Below are 25,314 nucleotides of genomic sequence, written 5' to 3' on the forward strand. Positions count from 1 at the left end.
ACAGGAACATACTTCCTAGAGAGGCATTTGATGTTCCATGTCTGTCAGTGTTTAAGAGGCATTTGGGTATCAAAATGTTTTAACTTTGAGTCAGCCCTGAAGTGGTCAGGCAGTTGGACTAGATGACCATTGTAGGTCCCTTCCAAATGAACTACAGTAATTTCACGACCATAAGGCGCACCGGACTATAAGGTGCACTTTTTTTTTTTTTTTGCCGGGCCAGCAGCGGCGGCTCCCTCCTTCTTCACTTCTTCCCGGGCGGCGGCTGCCGCGCCGTTTCTCCCCGCTTCTCCCCGCATTCTCCCGGCCGGCGGCTGCGCCGCATCCCTCCGGCCAGTGGTCGCGCGGCTTCTCCCTGCTTCTCCCTGGTTGGCGGTTGCGCAGCATCCCCCCGCCCGGCGGCCGCGGTTCCTGCAGTTCCCAGCTCAGCTTGCAGTTTGCATTTCTGGGTTGGCAAATTTCCAAACTTTGTCCATTATATAAGGCGCACCAGACTATAAGGCGCACTTTTGGGTTCGGACCAAAATTTTAGTCAAAAGGGTGTGCCTTATAGTCGTGAAATTACTGTATTCTAGTATATGCTATTCTTTTCTAAGACATAAATAAAAAGAATACGGGTCTGAGCTCCTACCAGAAAAAACACCCAGTGCAGTACAACCTGGCTGCTAAGGAGCTCCTCCACCAAACAGCATTTCAGCCATGCAAGTGTTTGTGAAACAGCCCTCGAGGCCCCAGGCTGAGGATGTGAGAGCAGAATTAAGCAACTTTGTGTAAATCTGAGCTCACTCCAGGGTGACAATCTCTAAAGTAAACACTCCTCAATCCCTCTCTATATAGCAGCATCTCAGGGTCTTTTACCATTTCATCCCTGGACTCCATGTAATCCAATGCCACAGATTTATGTTAAGGCATGTGTTGGTTTTGCATGGAAGTCACCTAAGAGAGCGCACACACACACAGGGGTTTTTCTCTATAAGAACTTCCTCTGCGAGTTGCTGAGACAAATTGGAAAGCTGATTTAATAAATGACAGCCTGAGAAACCAATTAAAAGTTACTTTGCCTCCATGAATCATATTGGTTAAAGTAAAAAGTTTTCTTTTGACTTCTGGATTTCAAGCAAGTAACACTCGGCCCAGCTCCGGCCCGGCCCTCACCATACAGCCCGGCTGGGCAGGGGTGGGTTTGGGAGCTGCCGGGCCCCATTTTTTATAACCAGGGGCCCTGATGGTCAGGGGGGAGAGAGAGAGGGAGAAGCCCTTGCCGCAGGATCGGAGCAGCCATGGTGAGGTGAGGCCCTCCTCGGTGTGGCCTGAGATCCTGGCACGGTTCCAGCATGGCCTGGCCCAGTTCCCGAACCTACTGTGTGAAATTTTAACCCTTCCAATGCTCGGATAAGACTTGCAGACCTCCAATCCTCCTCCTTTGAGTAAGAAGTAATAGAGCAGAAAGAAATACACTAAAGTCAGTGAAGTAAGAGCCCAGTTTCCAGATGGGAAGAGATTGAGGTGATGCCATGAAAATTGGCTGAAAAAATCCTTTTTGTAAGCTGTGGCTTGTACTGCACTGAAGATTCCTATAAATCGTGAAGAAACACATGGAGGGATTGAAATGTTTGAGAAAAGGATCCTTTTCCCTGAGGGAATGGGGGTCTTTTTTCTGGAGAATAGAAAAATGAACAGAAACATTTAATGGAAAAAGAAATAAAAAGAAATTTTGCCTTTGAACAGCTTGCCCTTAAAAGTAATACCCAATGAGCTTGACATGATCCATAACACAGCTCTGGAAAGACTGTGAAGATGGGAGGAGTTTCACAATTTGCAGATTTTCCCAGGTGGATGGAAATTGTGAAAGTAAAGACACAAGAAAACTTTATTTTTCTCTTGAAATGATCCCTATAGCCAAAACAAGAAGGAACTTCTCTCTCTAAAGTGAACTGAAATGATTATTTAAGTAAAAAACCAACCAAAGTGTCTCTGTATGTTGTTGTTAAAAAATGTAAAAGGTGGGGGGGGGGAGGAGGGAGTGATCTAGAAATCTTATTCTGAATTTCTTATGTTTTCTGTGTTGTTAATAAATTCCTTCTTTATACACTTTAAGTTTTAGGCCTGCCTTATTTTTGCTCCTAAATCCTATCTCAAAGAGAAATTAAATATATTAAAATTGACAAACCTAAACTAAACCAAGACAAGGCATTACATGATTTTCACTTTTATTCACCCCCAATGTTATTTGGCTGCAAGTCCACAGACAACAGAGATTTCCTTCAAATAACTCTGGCATTTCGAGGGACATTACAATAAGTTTAGAGCTTATCACAGCCTATTAATTATTCAAATTAATCCTGCTAGAACCACATTAACTCTTTATTAAGAAATAGGCATCAGCTTTTCTGTCAGGGTTGTTGCAACCTTATTACAGTAATTTCACGAATACAAGCCGCACTGAGTATAAGCCGCATCTCTGGGTGTTGGCAAATATTTCGTTTTTTGTCCATAAATAAGCCGCACCTGAATATAAGCCGCTCTGTCGTTCGCAGCGAGGACCCGCGTGCAACAAAGTTGCCAATTAGTAACAGAACCACGGCAGGGCGGGGTTTACTGGTTCGGTTCGGGCTGTGCAGGCTCGGCCCGCTAGGGGCTGTCGACGGGGCCAGGGGGCTCAGCTCGGTGGGGCCGCTCGGCGGGGTCGCTCGAGGCCGGTCGCCGCCTCTGGGCTCGCTCGCCCTGGCCCAGCACTGCCCTGTGGTGGCAGGCAGGGACGGAGCCCCCCCCGCTCCCGCGGAGGCGGGCGGGGACGGAGCCCCCCGCCTCCTCCCCGAGCCGTGGCGATGGCGGCATGGTGCCCCCGCCTTCCCCCCGGGCCACGGCGATGGCGGTACGGGGGCCCCCGCCGCCTCCCCGGGCCGCGGTGATGGCGGCACGGGGCCCCCGCCTTACCCCCGGGCCGCGGCAATGGCGGCACGGGGTCCCCCAGTCTCTCCCCCGGGTTGCGGTAGAGGAGGGAAAGAGAGAGCTCTCCCTCCTCTCTCCCCGCCCCCCCCGTGCTGCCTGCAGGGAGTCAGGCTCCACCCGCGGCGCAACAGAGTAACAATTTGTAACAGTCACGAAATGCCGGCTTTTACTGGCAGGTGCTCGGCTTGGCACCCTGGCTGGCACTTCTGAGGTTGTAAATGTCAGAAAATTATTCACATATTAGTTGCTCCTGAGTATAAGCCGCATTTCCGGTTTGGGAGTAAAATCGTAGTCAAAATGGTGCGGCTTGTATTCGTGAAATTACTGTACTTTTCCTGTCCTGGCTGAGATAATATGTCCAGTTTGCAACTACAGTAATTTCCCGATTACAAGCCACACTGACTATAAGTCACATCTCCAGGTGTCGGCAACATTTCGTTCTTTGTCCATACACAAGCTGCACCTGATTATAAGCTGTTCTGGTGTTCGCAGCGAGGACCCGCGTGCAACAAAGTTGCCCAATAGTAACAGAATCGCAGGATCGCGGGGTTTACTGGCTCGGCTCGGGCTATGCGGACTCGGGGTTGCCGACGGGGCCGGGTGGCCCAGCTTGGTGGGGCCACTCGGCGAGGCCACCCACCGCTGCCGCTGGGCTCGCTCGCCCTGGCCCAGTGCTGCCCCGCGGTGGCAGGTGGGGATGGAGCCCGCCGGTACCCACGGCGGTGGTGGCAGGTGGGGGTGGGAGCCCCCCGCTTCCCTTCTGGGCCGCGGGGATGGCAGCACGGAGCCCCCCGCCTCTGCCCCGGGCCGCGGGGATGGCAGCATGGAGCCCCCGCTTCCCTCCCCTCCCTGCACTGCTGGCATGGAGCCCATCTCCACCCGCCACGCAACACAGTAACCAATTTGTAACAATCGCGCAATGCTGGGTTTTACTGGCAGGTGCTCAGCTCGGCACCCTGGTTGGCACTTCCGGGGTTGGAAATTTCAGAAAATTTTTCACATATTAGTCGCTCCTAAGTGTAAGTCGCATTTCCGGGGTGGGAGCAAAATTTTAGTCAAAATGGTGCGGCTTATAATCGTGAAATTACTGTACATCTCCATGCCAGATATTTCTTATACAGCTGGGGGGGTCCTTTGTGCTGCCAAGCCAGGTGCATGCATTAACATTTTCATAAGTGAAACCCAGAGTCACACCATCTGAGGTTGTGCTATGGTATTTGTCCTCCTCCTGCATAATAATGGAAAAAAAAGTTATTTATTTGTACAATAAATAATATGGTTAATAATGTCACTTGTCAAAGGCTAAATAAGGAATAGGAGATCACAAGCATGGTCTGAGGTGCTTGCTCACATTCAGACGTCGATGTACCTTGCCAACCCCGCAAACATTTTCCTCCCTTAACTGTATCCAAAAATGGGAGGAAGGATTGAAACTGCATTTTCTGTCTGTAGTCCCTCTCACATGCGTGGAGCCAAGTGAAAACACCAGTGGGAAAGAGATAACTGCCTGTTCTTCTCCTACTTTAAAGGAATGAGAAGGACGTGTGAAACAGCACCCTATTGCCTCGCCTGCTTCCCAAATACCCTGCAGAGCTGGCCTAGGATGCTGTTTCATGTAGAACAGGAAGATATTAAAGGCTCTTATCCCAGGGTTGGTATTCTGCTTTATTCTTAGGCTTCCATGTGGTCAGAGCGGGAGAGCAGGATAAAAAGAGGAAGTTCTAAACTGGGGCACAGGTTTTTAAGGGTCAGGAAAGGGGCGGGGTCAGCCCTGGCCTCAGGCCAATCCCACCGCAGGGGCCAGTCCATCGGTTCTGCAGGGGTCACAGGGCTAAAGGGACATACCATTCCCAAAACAGTAAGGTAGTGAGTTACAACAGACGTGTCTACAAACTGTTGGCCTGAGGGTAGATAAGGCCAGATACATCAAGGTGAAAGAAGCAATGGGGGAAACCATAAATTCCATAGGAATTCCACTAATTGACACAGACTGTTACTCATTCACGACTGTGGAAAATCTCTGGATTTAGAGAAAAAGAACAGAGACACAAAGAAAAAAAATGTGGAGGTGTCAAGATCTGCTCAACCTGGACGGGAGTTGTGATGGTTCATTTGACCCCAGGGTGCAAAAGACAAACAGCAAGAGACTAAAGTTTTATCCTGCAGCAAGTAGCAATGCAGTTTATTGAGTGCCAACAACTCAGTTTTGCGATAGAGGGGAGAGAGATAAAGGAAACAAAGTAAAAGGGGAGAGAGAGAGAGAGAAGGAAAAAGAGGGATGGGGAATAGCTACCAACAGATGGGACGACGTCCTCGTTGTCTTCAGCCAATAGACACGTCTTCCGTGCGTGAGGAGAAAGAGATCTCAAAAGTCTCTTCAGAAAGTCATCATTTTATAGTCCTTTTCCAAGGCGAGTGGCCTCTGGCCAAAGGGTGGGAAGATTTATGGACTATTGTGTGCAGAGGCCCATTGCTCTGAGAAGCAGGTGTAGAAAGTATGGCTCTTCCAGCCTGTACCTGCTGGAACGCAGCATACTGTGATAGTACAGCACCTGCAGAACAGTCCCTCGGCAAGCATCCACCTTGGCCAGGCCAGAAACTCCTGTCCAGAGTGAGTGGTGGGGTCCCGGGGTCTCAGTCTCTTCTGATGGTCGTGAGGCAGATCAGGGAATCTTCAGACCAACCCTTACAGGAGGGTATACACTAGAAGGGGTCTTAGGTATTAGGCATTTCGGAAAGTCTGTACCTCTCAAGTACCTCAGCCAATCGGGAAAGATAGAGGGAAATGTGGTCGGGAAATTAGGATAAAAAGGAGGTTGCGTCCCCTAAAAATTTTGAGAGACGCCAGGGGAAATGCCCCATGGCCTCTCCCTTTATTCAAATAAAGTTACAGGACTCCTCTGTCTCCTTTTTGTACATAAACCTCTGGTATTTGTGGATTAATTTTCCTGACACGCTGCTGCTTGGGGGTTGCCGCAGGGTTTTTAGGGGACCCTGGGTCATGCAAGGTCATTCCTCAAAACCCATCCTTTTTTCAAAAGCTGCTTCTTTTTTTACCGTGAATGTATCAGTGCAGCAGCACGGAATGGCCATGGCCCATCCATGACTCTCACAGAACACCGCCCCCTCCATCCCACTCATAGCTCTCCACCCAACTTTTCTTCCGCCTCACACATGTGGACCTGCCCCATAAGGGCTGATGCGACGGCAGGAGCCACACACCCACGCACTCCACAGACGGTGTGGCGGAGAGCGCTGCCCCTTTAAGTGCGCTGGCAAGGGAGGGGCGGGACTTGCTGTGCGGCGGGGCGCGGTGTGGTGCGGCGCAGCGCGCTGCGCTGAGGTCAGATGCGAGTGGGCGCCGTCACAAAAGGAAGTGGTGGCGGCGACGGCTGTCAGGGCAGGGCAGGGGGCCTGTGGGGCAGCGCGACGGCGGCGGGGCAGCGGCAGCAGCAGCCTGGGCGGCGGGGGCCGCGCCGCGCCATGGCCCAGCAGCAGATGAGCAGCTCACAGAAGGCGCTGATGCTGGAACTGAAGTCGCTGCAGGAGGAGCCGGTGGAGGGCTTCCGCATCACCCTGGTTGACGAGTCCGACCTCTACAACTGGGAGGTGGCGATCTTCGGGCCCCCCAACACCCTCTACGAGGGCGGTTACTTCAAGGTACGGCTTTTCCCCGCTTTGCCGGCGGACCGGGCCTCCCGCCGCCGCGGATGTCCCGGCGAGCTGCTGCCGGGGCCTGCACCACTCCCCTTCCCGCCTGCTGGGTCTCTGTCGGGTTCGGAACGGCCGCGGCGGGCCTGCGGTCCCTGTTAGCTCCTCTACTCTCCGCGGGAGGGGGCCGGGGCCTACTAAAAGAGGGAAAGTAGGGCGGCTCGGCGCCCATAGATAGTGCCCTGCGAGCTGCCCTTCCCCGCCCGTTGCCGGCGGCGGGGGGACGATCTACAGTGCAGGCTGGCTGGGGGCCTGCAGGGCCTCTTCTCTCAGGATGCCTTCTGGGAAGAGGAGGCTGTGTTATAGCTGACTCTATTCTGTTATTTCTCAATTTTAACCTCAAAGAAACGCAGGTACCTCATGGCAGAGAGCAAATTTTTCCTTTTGGCTCCCAAGTTTGTTCTCTTGGCTCTAGTCTCTGTGTATTTATTTCAAAGGGGCTTTTCTTGATAGCTTTATTTGTCATGTACGAGTATCCTGTGTAGGATGACTAACTCAAGATAAAAACTGTGAGTTTTTTGTTTTTTTTTTTTCAAAACTTCGTGGACTTCATGATTATTTTTCGTGATTATTTTCCCCCTCTGGTTTCCTTCTGCAAATTTCTAGAGGGCAGCCTTCAAAGGGTTACAGCAACACATAATTGGAGAAGGTCGAGAAATTAAAAGCATTTATCTCCGAGTCTTCCTGTTAATCCAAAAATGTGTTTGTGGTTCTCTTGTAAATACAGTAAACAAGAAATCTAGCACTGCTGCCCCAGAAAAGGGGGGGGAAACTAAAATTATCTAAACAATTTGAGTAGGAATTGCATGATTTTTCTTAAAGGAAGCAATTGAAAAGCCGTAGTGCCTGCAGAAGATACGTTGCATTGGACAGACCTCTTTGCACTTGATGTCTGCTTGGTCTCTAGCAAAATAATGTCCCCTTCAACTCCCTTTTCCCAGGAGTTATTGTTTTAGTAGTGGCTCCTGTGTCTCTCATTACACACCCTTTGATTTCTGTCAAACAGAAATAAATTCTTGGATGATTTCTTTGCTTGGCTGACATGCATCTTGGCCTCTCTAGGTGTCCTGTATTCAACTGGGATGGAGTTAATTTCTTCTCAGTAGCTGTTACAGTGGTGTGTTTTGGATTCATAATGAGAATGGTGTTATTAACACACCAGTGTGTTAGTGTTTTGCAAAGTTTGTTAATCCTAAGTCAAGGACTTTTTTTCCTTGTCTCATGCTCTACCAGTGAGGAGGTTTGCAAAAGAAACTGAGAGGGAGCACAGCTGGGACAGGTGACCCGAACTAACCAAAGGGATATTCCATACCTTAGAATGTCATGCTCAGTATATAAACTGGGGAGAGTTACCCAGAAGGGCGGCAAACCTGGATTCAGGAAGGGGGAGGGTCTGGCATCGGTCAGTGGGTGGTGAGCAACTGTATTGTGCATCACTTTTTTTCCCCCCTTTTTACTATCATTATTATCATAATTTACCATGATTACTGTATTTTACCTTATTTTCAATTATTAAACTGTTCTTAACCTACAAGTTTTACTTTTATTCTCCTCCCCATTCCAGTACAGTGGAAAGGAGGGGTTGAGCGAGTGGCTGCATGGTGCTTTATTTCCAGTTGGGCTTAAACCATGATGCTGGGTCAAGGTTCAAGAACTTTGTTCCACAAATACAGAATTAACTTGTAGCATGTGGAATAATAGATTTGTGTTCAATTTGGCTTCATTATTTAGAAGGAAGGGCAGGCTTTGCCACGAGGCTTGCTTTTTGTAATGAGTTGGTGGACATGCTCATGTAGGTGTGATAGGTATATTCTTAGACTCCCTTCCATTATTACTTATTCTGGAAGTTGCTCTAGTCTTGGGTTGATAATTGGGCCATTTTTACATCTGAATGGTTTGACAGCCTCTTCCTGCTCTTACATTACTCATCCATTTTTTTTCAAAGAAATCACAATGGATCAAAATATTTTTGCTTGGAGACTATGTGTTTGTAGTTGTTCTTAGAAAGAAGTTAGAACAACCTATGAAATAATCTAGGGATGTGCATTAACAAGTGTAGACTTTAGGCAAGGTTGCCAGTTGCCTTACCTCAGTGTTATGCATGTGTTATCTCTTTTGATATTTTATGTCCTTGAAACGTTGTACCTTTCTTGTAAATCCTTCTTACCAGTCTTATGATGCTTATTTTGAGAGTGGGAGATGAAGGTCTCATGATGCCTTCACCCCTCCACAGCAGAGGAATTTTCTTCAAGCATCATGGCTGAAGTCCCTCATATGGTGTTTGTGTCTCACCTTCCCTCCATGAGGAGCTGTGCATGGTGGGTTTTGTTTTGGTAGTGTTTGGACTTTGGTTATGCATCTTAGATTCTGAAAAGTGATTTTTAGACCCTTGTTCTGTCACTAGGGAGAAGGAGTCCTGTGGTCCTGAGGAGTGATGTTGACTTACTTTGTATTGGGCCTTCAGGCAAACTTTTAGATGTGTTAGACTTGGCTTGCTGAATCATTTAGAAATAAAATAAAGTTGGGTATTAATCTTGTGGGGTGACTTCTATGATCTATTCTTAGTATATGCAAGGTGAGCACTAGTTCAGATCAGCATCTGATTTGTTTTTCAGATTTCTTGACTTGATGAAATATTTAGCTTCATCTTGTATTGTCTTTTTAGTTTCCGAAGATTAGGTAAACAGGATTAGAAATACACAATCTGTAACTTTTTTAAAAGTTTATGGCAATGAGAGTTTGGGAATTTTCTTCCACTTAAGGTGTGATTTGAGGGTAGGAACTGGAAGGGAAGTGCAAAGGCTTCTAGTTAAGCTAAAGTATAAATATTTTGAGAAAAGCCTGTGTTTAATGTGACCTTAATAAACTGTTAGTGCTAGTTGGTTGGGAATACAAATGCTTGATTTATGCTCATGAAACACTTGGACCTTTTAACAGGTTGTTTTTTTCTTGAATAAATATGACCTTTATCTCTGGGTTGTTGAACTAGCTGAATAAACTGAAATGAGGGAAGTGTTCTCTTTGTACCTTTTTGACAGGAGCTACTGTTGTTAAAGGCTGGTTCAACATGTCAACAGATTCTGCTTTCAGTTGCTAATCCTGTAACCACTATTTGATAAATTGGAGCAGAAAACCTGTCCCCCTTAATGTTTGTTTAAATGGTAGATTATCAGTATCCTAGTGCTGTCTACAATAAAGGTTGGGGACTTGTTAAAAATTCAAGCACAGCATCTAAACATATTTTATAAAGTAATATAGCATGCTCAAGTTTACTGCAGTACTTCATAGTTTAAGACCTCCTAGCTAGATGGAAAGGGCAGCAGTCTTCAGAAGCAACCACTTTGTGGAGAGCAGCTTGTATCAGTGAGGGATAGGATCAGTTCTGAAATGCAAGTCCCTCTCATGCAATCAGCTAAAAGTGTACATCTTCAGTGAAGGTTGTCACAAGCCTAGATGTTTCTGAATGGTTGTCCTTATCCCTGTTAGTCTTTGCCTTATCTGGTGACTTTATGTAGCTATGACTGGTTATAATGTTTTGGGCAACCCTTTGCTCAGGTTCCAGATCACCATCCTCAAGGAAGGAGTTATTTCATACACCGGTGACCGCCTATTCTTGTGCTGGAAGCCAATATTTCAAGGAAGGTGTAAGTGAGAAATGATATAAATAGAAACTTCATTATTAGATGTATAGTGCTGCCCAGAAGCACAGTTTGACTAAGTTTGCTGTGTCAAGGAAACAAGAATGAACTGCATTGTTAGAGTTTGATAGTTCTTAGGACAATGTATTTCATAAGGTATTTTTGCTATATGAAGGAGCAAATCTTGAAACAAATGGGGGAGGGAGGAACCCAAGCATTATGCTTAGTTTTTTCAAATAATTTGGGAGCTAAATACTTGTTAAAGCATTGCTTTCCCTGCTTTTTGTAACTTGTTAACCATGTACTGCTTAGAGTTCTGTATTGTTGGATCTCAGTTTCTTCCAAGTGATTTGTTTTGATTTCAAAGCAACTTGCAATATGGGAGAATGATTTTTATTTTTTTTTTCAGAGCAGTGAATTGATATGGAACTTACAGATAACTGATGGCAAGTATGAGCACCATGTTTAAAAGTTTTGGTCTTATAGGATGCATTCTAGAGAGCTTAAAATTAAGCAAAAAGAAGTTGTAACTGGTAGAACACAACTCCACAAAATTATTTCTTGGTGCCAAGGAACAAATGTGTGGTACTCTGAGCATAAAAGCTGCCTTCTGCAGGCCTCTGCATTGCAAGGTGCTACAAAGCTTCTCTCTCAGTGTAATTAAGCTTCTATTTTTGTTTTCTTTAGGTATTGTTGATGCTAGTAAGCAACCTGCCTATCTGTAGGATAGGATCACCTATTGTTGGCTATCTCCAAAGTGAAAGATATATGAAGCTGTCTGTGGGCAGGAAGGCAAGAAACATCTGATATTGATTAATGGATCATAAGCATACTTTATGATCTCTAACTCTCAGGCCTGGGGAATACCTGACTGACCCTCACTCTGCTGTTGCATGTAGGTTTTTGGGTGGTTTGGTCTGTGGGACCCGCAGAACCCCCTAGACTGTAGATTCTTGGACATCTGCCTGGCTTCAGGAGGCAACAGGCAAGATAATGATAGTAGCCAGCTTCCAGCTCTTCCCCTAGGACTCCTCTGATCCAAGTAGAGATATTGCATATGCTAAGAAGCACAGACAATGGTTTCCACTTCTAATACTGCCTGAGAATAGAAGATTGTGTGCACTTAGGTCCTGTTGTATGGCAAGAGGAGACCTTGCCTCTGCCATGAGGATAAAAATAGAAAGCTTTCCATTTGGAAAGATTGAGCACTGTCAGTTTGCATAATTCATTGTTTGGCTCTATTTCCGTGAGTCTGCACAGAGTGATCATTGGATAAGGTAAAATAAAACATGACTTTTTCTTGGATAGCAATGTGAAGAATTGTGCTTCTTGAGGTTTCTTGCAAGTCTATTCAAGAAATAATAACTAAAAGCATGTGCATAGCTTTAGAGCTGGTTTATATTATGGAAATTAATGGAAGCTTTTCACTCTGTAGTGTTAGAAGGGTGTTGTTAATATTTTGTTTGCCTGCTAAATCCTTAAGATCTCTACTATTGCAGTGATGTTCTGCCAGTGTCTGAGTGTTGGACCACATCTGTAACTTCTCAAAAGCTCAAACATGTTTTTACCTTGCTGTTTCTGAAGTCATGTTTACACTGCCTGTTATTTTACATAGTGATATATTTACACTGAGTGTTTTCTTTTTAATAACACTTTAGTTGTAATCCATGATGTTCATTTTACATCTAGAGGGTAGTAAATGCCAGAAAAAAAATGTTTGCAGACCTTTATTCTGTTCTTTGACATCCAGCTTGGCTGTGTAGTTTATGGCCATCATCAAATAGTCATAGTAATGTGTAGTATAGGCTAAACAGGTGAGATATTATCCTGAACTGAAGTGTAATTGAGTGAGTTGGAAATGTAGCAGTTACAGATGGACTGCAGTGTGGCTGGACTAGAGGCCATGTGACTCATAATATAGCATGTCCTCTTATAATTCAGGCTGTGTGTCATCAGATGTGTGCATATATATGCATGCACACAAAATTAGCTTCCTGTTTCCAGAGTGCTACTTCATTTTTTAAAACTTTAGTATTTTATTCAGAATTTTGAGTTGGAAGAATTGCAATTACAGTAATTTCATGAATACAAGCCGCACCATTTTGACTAAAATTTTACTCCCACACCAGAAATGCGGCTAACACTCAGGAGCGGCTAATATGTGAATAATTTTCTGACATTTCCACCCCCAGAAGTGGAAACCGAGGTGCCGAGTCGAGCAACCTGCCAGTAAAAGCCGGCATTTCGCAATTGTTACAAATTTTTACTCTGTTGCGCCGCGGGTGGAGCTGGCTCCCTGCGGGCAGCACGGGGGGGCGGGGGGAGAGGCAGGGGAGCTCCCTCCTTCCCTCCTCTCCCGCAGCACAGGGGAGAGACGGGGGGGCCCTGTGCTGCCATCCCTGCGGCCTGGGGAGAAGGCGGGGGGCTCCGTGCTGCCATCCCCGCGGCCCGTGGGGTAAGTGGGGGGCTCCTGCCCCCGCCCGCCGCCGCGGGTGTTGGCGGGCTCCGTCCCTGCCTGCCACCACGGGGCAGCGCCGGGCCGGGGCGAGCAAGCCCAGTGGCAGCGGCGGCCGGCCCCGCCGAGTGGCCCCACCGAGCTGGGCCTCCTGGCTCTGTTGGCAGCCCCGAGTGGGCCGAGCCTGCACAGCCTTAGCCGAGCCAGTAAACCCCCCGCCATGTCGCGATTCTGTTACTATTTGGCAACTTTGTTGCACGCGGGTCCTCGCTGCGAAAGACAGAGAGGCTTATACTCAGGTGCGGCTTATTTATGGACAAAGAACGAAATGTTTGCCAACACCCAGAGATGCGGCTTATAGTCCGTGCGGCTTGTATTCGTGAAATTACTGTACTAAGCTGTTGTGGTAGTGACTGATTAAGAATGTCTCATCACACCAGATCAGTTTAATAGTAAGTTGGCATTGTGTACCTTCCCCCGAAGCACTAGTAACCAAGATGAGCCAAACTGATTGCCTATCTCCACATTTTCTGAAATATTTTAAATGGGTAAATATCTGCCCTAAGTGGCCTACAAATAGGAGAAAAGATAAAGCTACTGAATTGGGATGCATGTATGATATTTTGGAATCTTGCTTGACTTGAAGAAATGTGGCCTTCAGACTTTGTGGATGTTTGGAATTTTTTAATTGAGGCCATCACATGGAAAACAAGGGGAATGTAAAAGGGCTGTCTTAAGTGGGTGGCACTTTCAGATACTGTAGTATTTGTTAATCCCAGAGAAGGCTGCCTGGCAAGCAGGCTGTGTCTTACTGCTTAAGGTTTTAGTACTAAAACATTACATGATGAGTTTCCATTGGGCTGTTTTGTTTTCTTAAAATGATACAAGTAATTGAGAAATTTGTGTAAAGGGATTTTGCTTGGGAGAAGAAACTTAAGTTGATAGCAGTAGGGAGATGTTTGCAATAGCTATGTGACTCTTCCCCAAGTTAAGATATGTATCCTAGTTAAAGTATTTAAGGCATATGCTTTCATATTCATTGTAGCTAAGTATTTGGAGGTGTTAAGATGTGAAACTCTTTGCCAGAGTATTGGAACAGTGTGAGGACCAATGTTTAGTCAGTTGTGGCACTTGGGTCAATTCTTGTGTGATAGACATTGTGCAAAAATGTTTGGTTTTAAATTATTCCTTGGGAATCTCTACAGCTAGGAACCTTTTGCTGTCAGAACTAGGCAAAGGCTGTGAATAACATTCTCTTTTCCAGCACCCTCTTTGGCCTTGTCAAAACAAAAGCCATGCAATGGATAGCTTTGACTTAAAATGCATTCTATGAGTATGCATTTGGTCTTGCATAGTCTGCTTGTATAATCCTGTAATTCATGGGTATAAACTACACTGGTGTGTAAATGTTTGCTGATCTTGGCTAAAATAACTATCTGTGAAAGCACTCCCCTTTATTAAAAGAACGTGCATGTTATTATGCATTGATGAAAACTGAATTTCATCTCTGTGCTACCATTTACTTCTCTTGCAAAATACAACTCTGCCACTACTTGTGCCACCATAGCTGAATGCCTTTCAGTGATGTGTTAAGCTTGAGAACTTAAGGTTTCTTTTGTACCTTTTCCAGTGTCTTGTAGCTATTATCTAAAGCCCTTCTAATTTGTCATTAATGTGGTAGCAAAATGCCCATACACAAATGTTTGATGAAAGATTTGTCAGTTCTTAATGATATAGCTACTTCAGTGAGATCTCTGCCTAATCTCTTATGTGGTTTGTTTGGGTTTTTTGTATTCATAAGTTATTCAAAATGCTAAGCAGAAAAGGCATTGAAGCTCAACTTTTGTTAAAAACTTAGATTTATACAACAGAAGAAACATTACCATCATCTATTGAATTTGAACAGTAAGTGTCAAATGTCTGTCTCTTGAGGCAACTAGTCATGTTAACAAGTCCTCTATAGAGAATTATTTGCCACTTTTTTGAAAGACCAGTTGTTGTCATTTAGGAATGGTATTCCCCAATATATTGTTCCCACTGAAACATCTCAGACCATGTGCTGCTTGCTCCCTCCTCCTGTGGTGGGATGGAGAGGAGAACTGGAGGCACAAAAAGATCGCGAGTTGTGAAATGAATTTACTAGAAACAGCAATAAAATAAGGAAATGAACAGTAACAACAGCAATACTAATAGAGAGAAAAACACCACTGCCCTCCATCCCTCCCATACATGGCATGAGGTGGTATCTAATAACCTCAGGGTCCTGGCTATGCCCCTCCTGGCTGCTGCGAAAATTAACCTTTTCCTGACTGGAACTAGGATACCTCTTGCTCTATGCCATCTCCCTCATGCTCAGATCCTACACCTTTCAAATATATATATATAAATATGTACAAGCACAGCCATCATTTCTATTGGGAATAAAACAGTACAATGGAACTGATAAAGGGGCTTGATATCTTAGGCCTGATGGAGCAGAAACTGTGGGAGAGACAGACACAGATAGATGCTCCCTGGGCAAGATGTGACTAAGAAACATGTTGTGAAACTTTGTGATAAGATAATGCTACCAGGTGATGTGATGTCATGAAGAATATGTAACCAATGGGAAATTGTTACCAATAATAGAACCCTATATAAGTACCATACAAGTAAAACCCTATATAAGTGTCTTGTATACTCAATAAAATCTGGTTCTGATCCAAATTTGGATGTCCCCGTCTCTCCATTACTGATAATTTCCATTGTCAATGACTACCCCTCCAAGATGTCTGCAGACTTCATTTGGTCCATGACTGGATTCTATCTGTCCTAGATGCCTTCCAGTGAGGGAGGGCTGGTGTTCTGTTGACTGGTTGCTTCATCAGGAGCTCACGACTGCTCTACCTGGAGCAGTCCATTCTCATTGTCCATGGGAGTTATGACATACAGTGGCAGTGTCATTCAGCAACCGCTATTATACAATTCAATGTTGCAGGCTGTTTTCACTCAAAAATCAAATCCCCTTAAGGTACACACATCATGTTTCCCCATCCATCTGCAATACTCACCAGGTGCACCTGGGTCCTTGAGCAAAACCAATCCCACAGATGGGTTTGCCTTTCCTTGAGGCAGGACTAATCCAAACTGTCTTCCCTAACACATTCCTCATATGCACATGGATGTTTTGATTGGGCAGGGCCAGTTTGATGGGTAGAGCCTCTAGTGATAAGTAACCAGCTGGCCTTTGCTAAATGTAGATCCCAGTGTCTGAAGGTCCCACTATGTTTTGCTTTCAATGTGCTTTTTACCAGTCCATTGTACTGTCCCATCTTGCTGTTTTACTCCTAAAAATGGAATTTCCTGGGCAGATCCCTTCATCTAACTTTGCTTTATGGCAAAACCGACCTACAGAAGGGTATGGATTATCTTCTCCCCTTTCTCAAAAACATCCTCTGCTGTGTTGCCCCATATGATGATGTCATCAATGTATTGCAAGTGCTCACTATCTGTTCTTTGATCCTCTGAGAGACCAGGCAAGGTATTCAGCTGCCTAATTTTCTCTGTCTCCACAGCAGCTATCCCGAAAGTCCAACAATGCCCTTTTGAGCCCTTGAAATACCCTCTCCTGAGGTAATCTATGCCAAGAATGGGGTATTTTTGCCATTCTCAGACAGGCTCAGTTCAGCTTCCAGTACAGTCAGCTGTTGGGATCCCCCTGTCACCCCAGAAACAGAGATGGATTCTGCCCCGCTATATCATGATGGCATCAGGGTACATTGTGCACTGGTGTAAACTAAAGCCTTATACTCCTGTTGGTCTGATGTGTCAGGCCATCAGATCCACACAGTCCAATAAATCCGATTGTCTCTTTCCTCCACCTGGCTGGAGGCAGGGCCCCTCTAGTTCTGGTCATGGTACTCGTTGCTCGCTTGTTGTAAATATGATGAACCACAGGTCTCTTCAAGAGGATTTGAAGTAACATCAGCACCTTCCATTCTGTCTGAGGACCTGCCCACTGGAAACAGGAGCAGCATTTATCCTTGAAGAATTTCCCATGGTGGTTGTTCTTCCTCTCAGCTCACATACCCGTGCCTCCTAGGGCAGAGGTAGATTTTCCATCCCACTTCTTCATGTCCTCTCCATGGTCATGCAGGTAAAAGCACAGGTTATCTACCTCATGGTGTGTCCCCTCTCTCTCTTAAGCAGGGGCGTGCTTGCTCTTAATAGCAGAGACTCTGGCCTGTACCGGCAGCACACAGGACATTTCCTCTTTAAATTGCTGGAAGTCCTTGGACAGTCTTTCTGCAGCTGAGATGCAGGCCCACAGGGAAGAAGAGAGATTTTCCTCATATTACCAGTTGAGCAGCCAAATTATCCACTGTTTGTTCTCCTTTCCATGACATCACCACCAGTGAGTTGGCATACGACGATGGCGTGCTCTACAGGAACTTCTGCCACATGGATTATGTGCCCTAGACTTCATCTAGATCTATAGGGGACTGCTTGTTACTTGAATCCTTATAGAGTACAGTAATTTCACGACTATAAGGCGCACCTTTTTGACTAAATTTTTTCCCTGAACCCGGAAGTGCGGCTTATAGTCCGGTGCGCCTTATCTGATGGACAAAGTTGCGAAATTTGCCAAACCGGAAGTGCGAGCTGCAATGGGGGGGCGGTGCCGCGGGAGCACCGTGTCGCAAGCGGGGGCGGGAGCGGGCGGCCACAGCCGGCAGGAGCTAAGAGGGGAGGGAGGCAGCCAACGCCAGTCCTGGCCTGGGCGGAACAAGGAGCTGGGTGGCGCCACCACGGGGGCTGGGGGAACGAGAAGCCGGGCGGCGCCGGCCCTGGACCGGGAGAGGGAGAAACGAGAACCCAGGTGGCCCTGGCCCGGGCGGGGAGGGAACAAGAAGTGCGAGCCCGCAACAGCCCCGAGCAGAGCCCGCCCGGCGGCGGCATCGGAGCAGCGGCGGCGAAGCCCCTGCGGCCGCCAAAAGGCGGCGCCGGCCGAGCCGCCGCGGCCGCCATAAAGCAGCGGCGGCGAAGCCCCAGCGGCCGGTGGATCGCGGCATCGGGGAAGCCCCCGCGGTCGCCAAATCGCGGCGTCGCCGGAGCTCCCGCCGCCGCCGAATCGCGGCGCCGCCGGAGCCCCTGCGGCCGCCAAATCGCGGCGCAGGCCGAGCCCCCGCGGTCGCCGAGAAGCGGCGCCGGCCGAGTCCCCGCGGCCGCCGAATCGCGGCGCCGCCGGAGCCCCCGTGGCCGCTGAATCGCGGCGCAGACCGAGCCCCCGCGGCCGCCGAATCGCGGCGCAGACCGAGCCCCCGCGGCCGCCAAAAAGCGGCACTGCCGGAGCCCCCGCGACCGCCGAATCGCGGCGCAGACGGAGCCCCCGCGGTCGCCGAATCGCGGTGCCGCCGGAGCCCCCGCGGCCGCCGAGAAGCGGCGCCGCCGGAGCCCCTGCGGCCGCTAAATCGCGGCGCCACCGGAGCCCCCGCGGCCGCCGAATCGCGGCGCAGACCAAGCCCCCGCGGCCGCCAAGAAGCGGCACTGCTGGAGCCCCCGCGACCGCCAAGAAGTGGCGGCGAGGAAGCCCCTTGCGGCCGCCGAATCGCGGTGCCGCCGGAACCCCTGCGGCCACCGAATCGCGGCGCCGCCCGAGTCCCCGCGGCCGCCAAGAAGCGGCGCTGCCGGAGCCCCCGCGGCCGCCGAATCGCGGTGCCGGCCGAGCTCCCGCGGCCGCCGAGAAGCGGCGCCGGCTGAGTCCCCGTGGGCACCGAATCGCGGCGGCGGCCGAGCCCCCGCGGCCGCCAAGAAGCGACGGCGGGGAAGCCCCTTGCGGCCGCCGAATCGCGGTGCCGCCAGAGCCCCTGCGGCCGCCGAATCGCGGCGCCGCCCGAGTCCCCGCGGCCGCCGAGAAGCAGCGCCGGCCGAGTCCCCGTGGCCGCCGAATCGCGGCGGCGGCCGAGCCCCCGCGGCCGCCGAGAAGCGGCGGCGGGGAAGCCCCTTGCGGCCGCCGAATCGCAGTGCCGCCGGAGCCCCTGCGGCCGCCGAATCGCGGTGCCACCGGAGCCCCCGCGGCCGCCGAGAAGCGGCGCCACCGGAGCCCCTGTGGCCGCCGAGAAGCCGCGCCGCCGGAGCCCCCACGGCCGCCAAATCGCGGCGCAGGCTGAGCCCCCGCGGCCGCCAAGAAGCGGCGCTGCCGGAGCCCCCGTGGCCGCTGAGAAGCGGCGGCGGCTGAGTCCCCGCGACCGCCGAGAAGCGGCGGCGGGGAAATCCCTTGCGGCCGCCGTGAAGCGGCGCCGCCGGAGCCCCTGCGGCCGCCGAGGAACCGCAGCGGGGAAGCCCCCGCAGCCGCCGAAAAGCAGCGACAAGTGACGCAGCCCCGGGGAAGTGGAGAGAAGCGGCGCGGCCGCGGGGAACAACGGGAAGCGTCGCCGCCGCCGGCCGCAGGGAAGCCGGGACGCAGCGCGGTTGCACGGTGGAAGCTGGGTGCTGTGAGCCGTGCCAGCCGGCGCCGGGGGCGGGCGGCAGTGCCGGGGCACGCTGCATGGGGAGGGCGCCTGGGGCTGCATTTAAAGGCTACACCGATCTTTGAAAAATGTTTACAAATTTAGCACCTGCCAGCAATTCGTTACTTTGTTGCGCGCCGTGCGGCTCCTCGCTGCAAAAAAAAAAAAAAAGTGCGCCTTATAGACCGGTGCGCCTTATCTGATCTACAAAGTTGTGAAATGTGCCGACTCCTGGGGGGTGCGCCTTATAGTCCGGTGCGCCTTATGGTCGTGAAATTACTGTACCTCCAGCGCAGCTAATTCTCTCGGGTACTGGATACCCTGCTCCATGGTGTTCCACTTGTCTCGGTGCACTGATAGATCATCTATGAAAAGATACCTTTCCCTCATGCTTGACAGGAGTCATCTCCAGAGGCTGAGTTTACATCTTTTTCCCAATCCCCTGGTCAATGCCCACATCCCAGGACAGGGATCCCAGCTGAATGGCTTCACTACCATCTAGTTCCATATCTTAGGTTGTGATATTGCAGCATTGGAACAGTCAGGTCACCATGGGCTCACCCTACTGGCAGCTGAAATCTTTTCACGTATCTTGCAGCTCACCCAGGGTTAGGGATCAAATTATGATCTCTGGCCATTGCTTTTATTCTTGGTATGAGGACCCTACTTCCTCTTTATCCCTCACTTTGGTCTTGGATTTTTTTCTTCTGTATAGGGGCCACTGCTACCGGCACGGGTTGTTCCTCTGGTTCAGCTGCAGTTTGTGTGGCCACAGTGCCAGTTGCTGTGTTTTCCTCCTCCTCCCCCTGAGGGGGCTGTCTAGTAATAGGCAGTGTCTGATAAATAGCAGCCAGAACCCAGCAAATTCCATAATTTTGCACCTCTCTGGAACTGCCCACAGCATTTTTCCTTCGCATATTTTATCACTCTAACACAGCCCTGTGGTTGTTTTGGGGTAAACATCCAAATCACTGGAGAAGTCCTCTAAATACTGGTCCATTTTCTGCCACATTCCATGCCACTCATTACTATCCCACCCTTGGTGAAAATCTCTGAATGACCAAATCTCTGACTATCCTTCCTAGAAATCTCTTTCTTGTCTCTTTCATGGTGTGGACTGCACTGGGAACTGGCAAACTTAGCAACAATAACATGCCTTTCTTAACATCCTGTGGGAATTCAAAATTCTCAAAAGCTGATATAACAGGACTGAAGGAGGAAAAGGGGGTGAAAAGCTGGGGAAAATCATCCTTCCAGGTTCCGACCCCCCCACTGGGTACTATTATTAATGGACTCCTAAAGCTAGCAACCAAGTTAAGGGTAGGAGAGCAACACCGAATACACATCCCAAATGACCCTCATTGCCCTTGATGTTATCATGTCATAAACTGATATCCCACAGTACAGCAAGAAAGCAATCCTGATCCCTCTCCCTGCTGTGAAAAATAAGACCACAAGGAGCATATATGGGAATATATACAGGGTTAGGAACCACATGTGCATTAACAGACCAAGCAACATTGCAACCAATGGCTGCATACCTAATACAACAAATGCTTAGATCAAATTTGTTTCCAACCTGTTTGGGCATATATGTTATCTCAACCCTTTGTGCTGCACATTAGTTGCTGATTAATGTTGTCATGGTTTAGGAATGGGCCAGGTTGATTCAGCTAGCTCCCCATCCCCCCCACCCCCTCCCAAGCACAAAAGGTAAAGATCACAGGTTGAGATAAGAACAACTTACTTGAAACAGCAATGAGGTAAGAAAAGGAACAGTAACACCATCAATATTAATAATGAAAGGTATAAGACAAGAAAATGATTTACATGTAAAATAAAACAATACTCGACCATTTCACTGGACATGCTTTCTCCCACCCTTTCCCCCCAACCCAGAAATTATGTGAGGTGGTGTGAAATAACATTAGTCTTGGCCATGCCCCCCCCCACCCCCCCCAACTGATCTGGGCCAAACCCAGGACAGCGACTTACTTGCTTTTTTAGTGATAAAGAAAGCCAAGCCAACAATTTTTGAGCAGACTGATCACTTGACTTACAATGTAGATTTTAAAATTACAGCTTCAGCACCACATGTACATCTACAGAGCATATCATTAGCATTCCATGTTTAACTCTTTGAGAGTGGAAAAAGAAGGACACACCAGAAGCCAGCTGTTATAGAGTCTAGTTATGAAAAAATAAAGCCACCCATCATCACCCTTCAGAATATACTGGGCTTTCAAGAGAGCTCTAATTTACTTATATTTGCATACTGGAAGCTGTACAGTAATCATAATTTTTGCATCTCATTAATAGTCAGATAACCCTTAGTGCATTTATGGTCTGGGTTAACTTTGCAGGTTTGAGAGCACCTAGCAAATCACAGCTTCATTGTACTGGACATTAGACAAGCAGTAACACACATCTTGCCCTTAAAATATGCCAACAGCAGTGCCTGCCTCCTGCAAAAGGAGACAAGTTTCAAAATATGCTCCTTTACTATTGTTATGCATAGATTAGTCTCATTTGAATAGATTGTTCTGCTGCTCAAGTGTTTTCAGTTGGCCTCTTCCCAACAGAACATCATTCAAAGTATCCATGTGTGATCACAGAAAAAGGAAGAATCAGATGCTGAAATTAACACAAGAACACTAGTTAGTCAGTTCCAGGTGCTTTAAAAATAACAAACAACAAACCACACCCACATCCCCCCAAAAACAGCCAACCAAAAACATTTGAGTCCATTTGAGTTTCACAGGAAGTAGTATTATCTCCTGCTGGCGAGATGGTTCTTGTGCTAAAAGCAAATAGACTGTCAGCTTTACTACAGATCCAGTACATTTTATGGCTTCAAAGTACTTATCTCAAAACAAATCTCTGGAGTACATCTACATAATTATCTAATGTTTAGTGTTGCTCAGCAAAGTCACATCATCTTTTCAAGATAGAAAGCCTGCAGAGATAAAAAGGTTGAATACAGTGGCTGTTTATAGCCCATATTAACAGCAAGTGGTACAGCATTTCAGGCTCAACAGTCCCAATCTTAGAGGGAAAAATCGAGGAGTCAGATGCTGGGCAAGTGATCTTAGAAGTATCCAAGCAGTGACATGCAGCAAACACAAAGGGCTGTCCAATCTTTCAGGACAGCATGCCTGTTGACACCAGATTTTGTATTTCACATAGGGCTATTTTACTGGTTGCAGCCATGAGGACTAAAATGCTGTCATTCTTCTAGTAGTAGTGGAAAAAATATTCCTCAGCAAATTCAAAGCAGGGTAACCCATACTGTGCACTAAGCTATATGTGCTGTGGAGCTCACATAAACTGTACAATCACTTCTGCACTGGGCACTGCAGCCTGTATTGTAGAGGGTTTTTTAATGCTTCTGCTCTATTCTCCAAAATAAACATACAAGGCAGCATATCTAAATATAAGGTAACACATTGCTCATTTACTTTTTTATTGTGAACGGTTAGCTTTAAAAACAGCTAGTGCAATATCAGATTAATGATCATGGAAGTGTGCATCACTAGTTCATTATTCTTACAGTTCAGTAGTTTAACACAAAAAGCCACATTAGCAAGACTTTCAATTTGCAAATTAAACACTGACTGATCTGACATTCTTGTATCATAGCACATTAAAGTTGCTTCCAATGTGAAATGGTGTCTAAAATCATAGCTTAATCGAAGAGACAATTGACTATAGCAAACTAATGAGAAAATTTCACCAGAAAAACTTAATATGCAAAAAAAAAACCATCCCAAAAACCACCTCACCAAATTATAAAGTGTTTATAAGCATGGATTTTAAAGTCATCCTTTTACAGAGAAAGATTTTCTCACATATTTCCCCCATAAAAACATAGCACAGAACAGGAACTGGTTGAGACTACCTCCTTATCCTATATGTAGAGAAGTGTCCTCCAAAAAGATAAGCACAGGAGTTTACTCAGGTAAAAAGGATCCTGTGCTATCTAGAAGAAACTTAATAGCAAATAGCTCATCCTTTGATTTTCTAGATAATGGTAGGAGCAACGCAATAACCATTGCATGGATGAGCATTACAAGTCTGATGCTTGTGAAGTGCATCTCAGGAGTCAGTGCTGACCTGGGGATGCCACTCTGAGAAACAACAGGTCTAAACCCAGAATTGCACAGATATAACTTTTCAGTAATGCTTAGTGAGCTGCCCAAGAGAAGTGACAAGGAAGGAAATGGAGACATATGCTTGAAAATGGGGCCGGTGGCCTCCAGAGGCCACCCCTGCTTAGCCCGGGCCGCATGGGAAAGGGCCTGGGCCGGTCAGTGTTACCTTGTGAAAGGCTGGAAATGAGTTTTTCCCGGGGTTTACTTGCTTAAAAATTTGGATTCACGGAAACAAACTAACCGCTCTAAATGGTTTCTCAGGCTGTCAACAACTAAACCAGCTTCCAATTGGTCCCATCAGTTCACAGAGGAATTTGATCATAATTTGATCCCTAACCCTGGGTGAGCTGCGAGATACGTGAAAAGATTTCAGCTGCCAGTAGGGTGAGCCCATGGTGACCTGACTGTTCCAATGCTGCAATATCACAACCTAAGATATGGAACTAGATGGTAGTGAAGCCATTCAGCTGGGATCCCTGTCCTGGGATGTGGGCATTGACCAGGGGATTGGGAAAAAGATGTAAACTCAGCCTCTGGAGATGACTCCTGTCAAGCATGAGGGAAAGGTATCTTTTCATAGATGATCTATCAGTGCACCGAGACAAGTGGAACACCATGGAGCAGGGTATCCAGTACCCGAGAGAATTAGCTGCGCTGGAGGTACTCTATAAGGATTCAAGTAACAAGCAGTCCCCTATAGATCTAGATGAAGTCTAGGGCACATAATCCATGTGGCAGAAGTTCCTGTAGAGCACGCCATCGTCGTATGCCAACTCACTGGTGGTGATGTCATGGAAAGGAGAACAAACAGTGGATAATTTGGCTGCTCAACTGGTAATATGAGGAAAATCTCTCTTCTTCCCTGTGGGCCTGCATCTCAGCTGCAGAAAGACTGTCCAAGGACTTCCAGCAATTTAAAGAGGAAATGTCCTGTGCGCTGCCGGTACAGGCCAGAGTCTCTGCTATTAAGAGCAAGCACGCCCCTGCTTAAGAGAGAGAGGGGACACACCATGAGGTAGATAACCTGTGCTTTTACCTGCATGACCATGGAGAGGACATGAAGAAGTAGGATGGAAAATCTACCTCTGCCCTAGGAGGCACGGGTATGTGAGCTGAGAGGAAGAACAACCACCATGGGAAATTCTTCAAGGATAAATGCTGCTCCTGTTTCCAGTGGGCAGGTCCTCAGACAGAATGGAAGGTGCTGATGTTACTTCAAATCCTCTTGAAGAGACCTGTGGTTCATCATATTTACAACAAGCGAGCAACGAGTACCATGACCAGAACTAGAGGGGCCCTGCCTCCAGCCAGGTGGAGGAAAGAGACAATCGGATTTATTGGACTGTGTGGATCTGATGGCCTGACACATCAGACCAACAGGAGTATAAGGCTTTAGTTTACACCAGTGCACAATGTACCCTGATGCCATCATGATATAGCGGGGCAGAATCCATCTCTGTTTCTGGGGTGACAGGGGGATCCCAACAGCTGACTGTACTGGAAGCTGAACTGAGCCTGTCTGAGAATGGCAAAAATACCCCATTCTTGGCATAGATTACCTCAGGAGAGGGTATTTCAAGGGCTCAAAAGGGCATTGTTGGACTTTCGGGATAGCTGCTGTGGAGACAGAGAAAATTAGGCAGCTGAATACCTTGCCTGGTCTCTCAGAGGATCAAAGAACAGATAGTGAGCACTTGCAATACATTGATGACATCATCATATGGGGCAACACAGCAGAGGATGTTTTTGAGAAAGGGGAGAAGATAATCCATACCCTTCTGTAGGTCGGTTTTGCCATAAAGCAAAGTTAGATGAAGGGATCTGCCCAGGAAATTCCATTTTTAGGAGTAAAACAGCAAGATGGGACAGTACAATGGACTGGTAAAAAGCACATTGAAAGCAAAACATAGTGGGACCTT

The 25,314-nt window shown here is 47.7% G+C and overlaps 1 protein-coding gene across 1 annotated transcript in view; it reads left to right on the forward strand.

The window, feature by feature from the left end:
* The first annotated feature begins 6,296 nt into the window (after window positions 1-6,296).
* Window positions 6,297-25,314, forward strand: part of LOC117005095 (ubiquitin-conjugating enzyme E2 R2-like) — a 147,392-nt gene continuing 128,374 nt past the window's right edge. Inside the window, exon 1 of the mRNA XM_033076368.1 lies at window positions 6,297-6,612. Within this exon, the coding sequence (XP_032932259.1) occupies window positions 6,301-6,612 (312 nt within the window). The 5' untranslated portion in view covers window positions 6,297-6,300. The remainder of the gene's footprint in view (window positions 6,613-25,314) is intronic.

The sequence above is a fragment of the Catharus ustulatus genome, chromosome W (genome assembly GCF_009819885.2).
Source record: "Catharus ustulatus isolate bCatUst1 chromosome W, bCatUst1.pri.v2, whole genome shotgun sequence".
Taxonomy (NCBI): domain Eukaryota; kingdom Metazoa; phylum Chordata; class Aves; order Passeriformes; family Turdidae; genus Catharus; species Catharus ustulatus.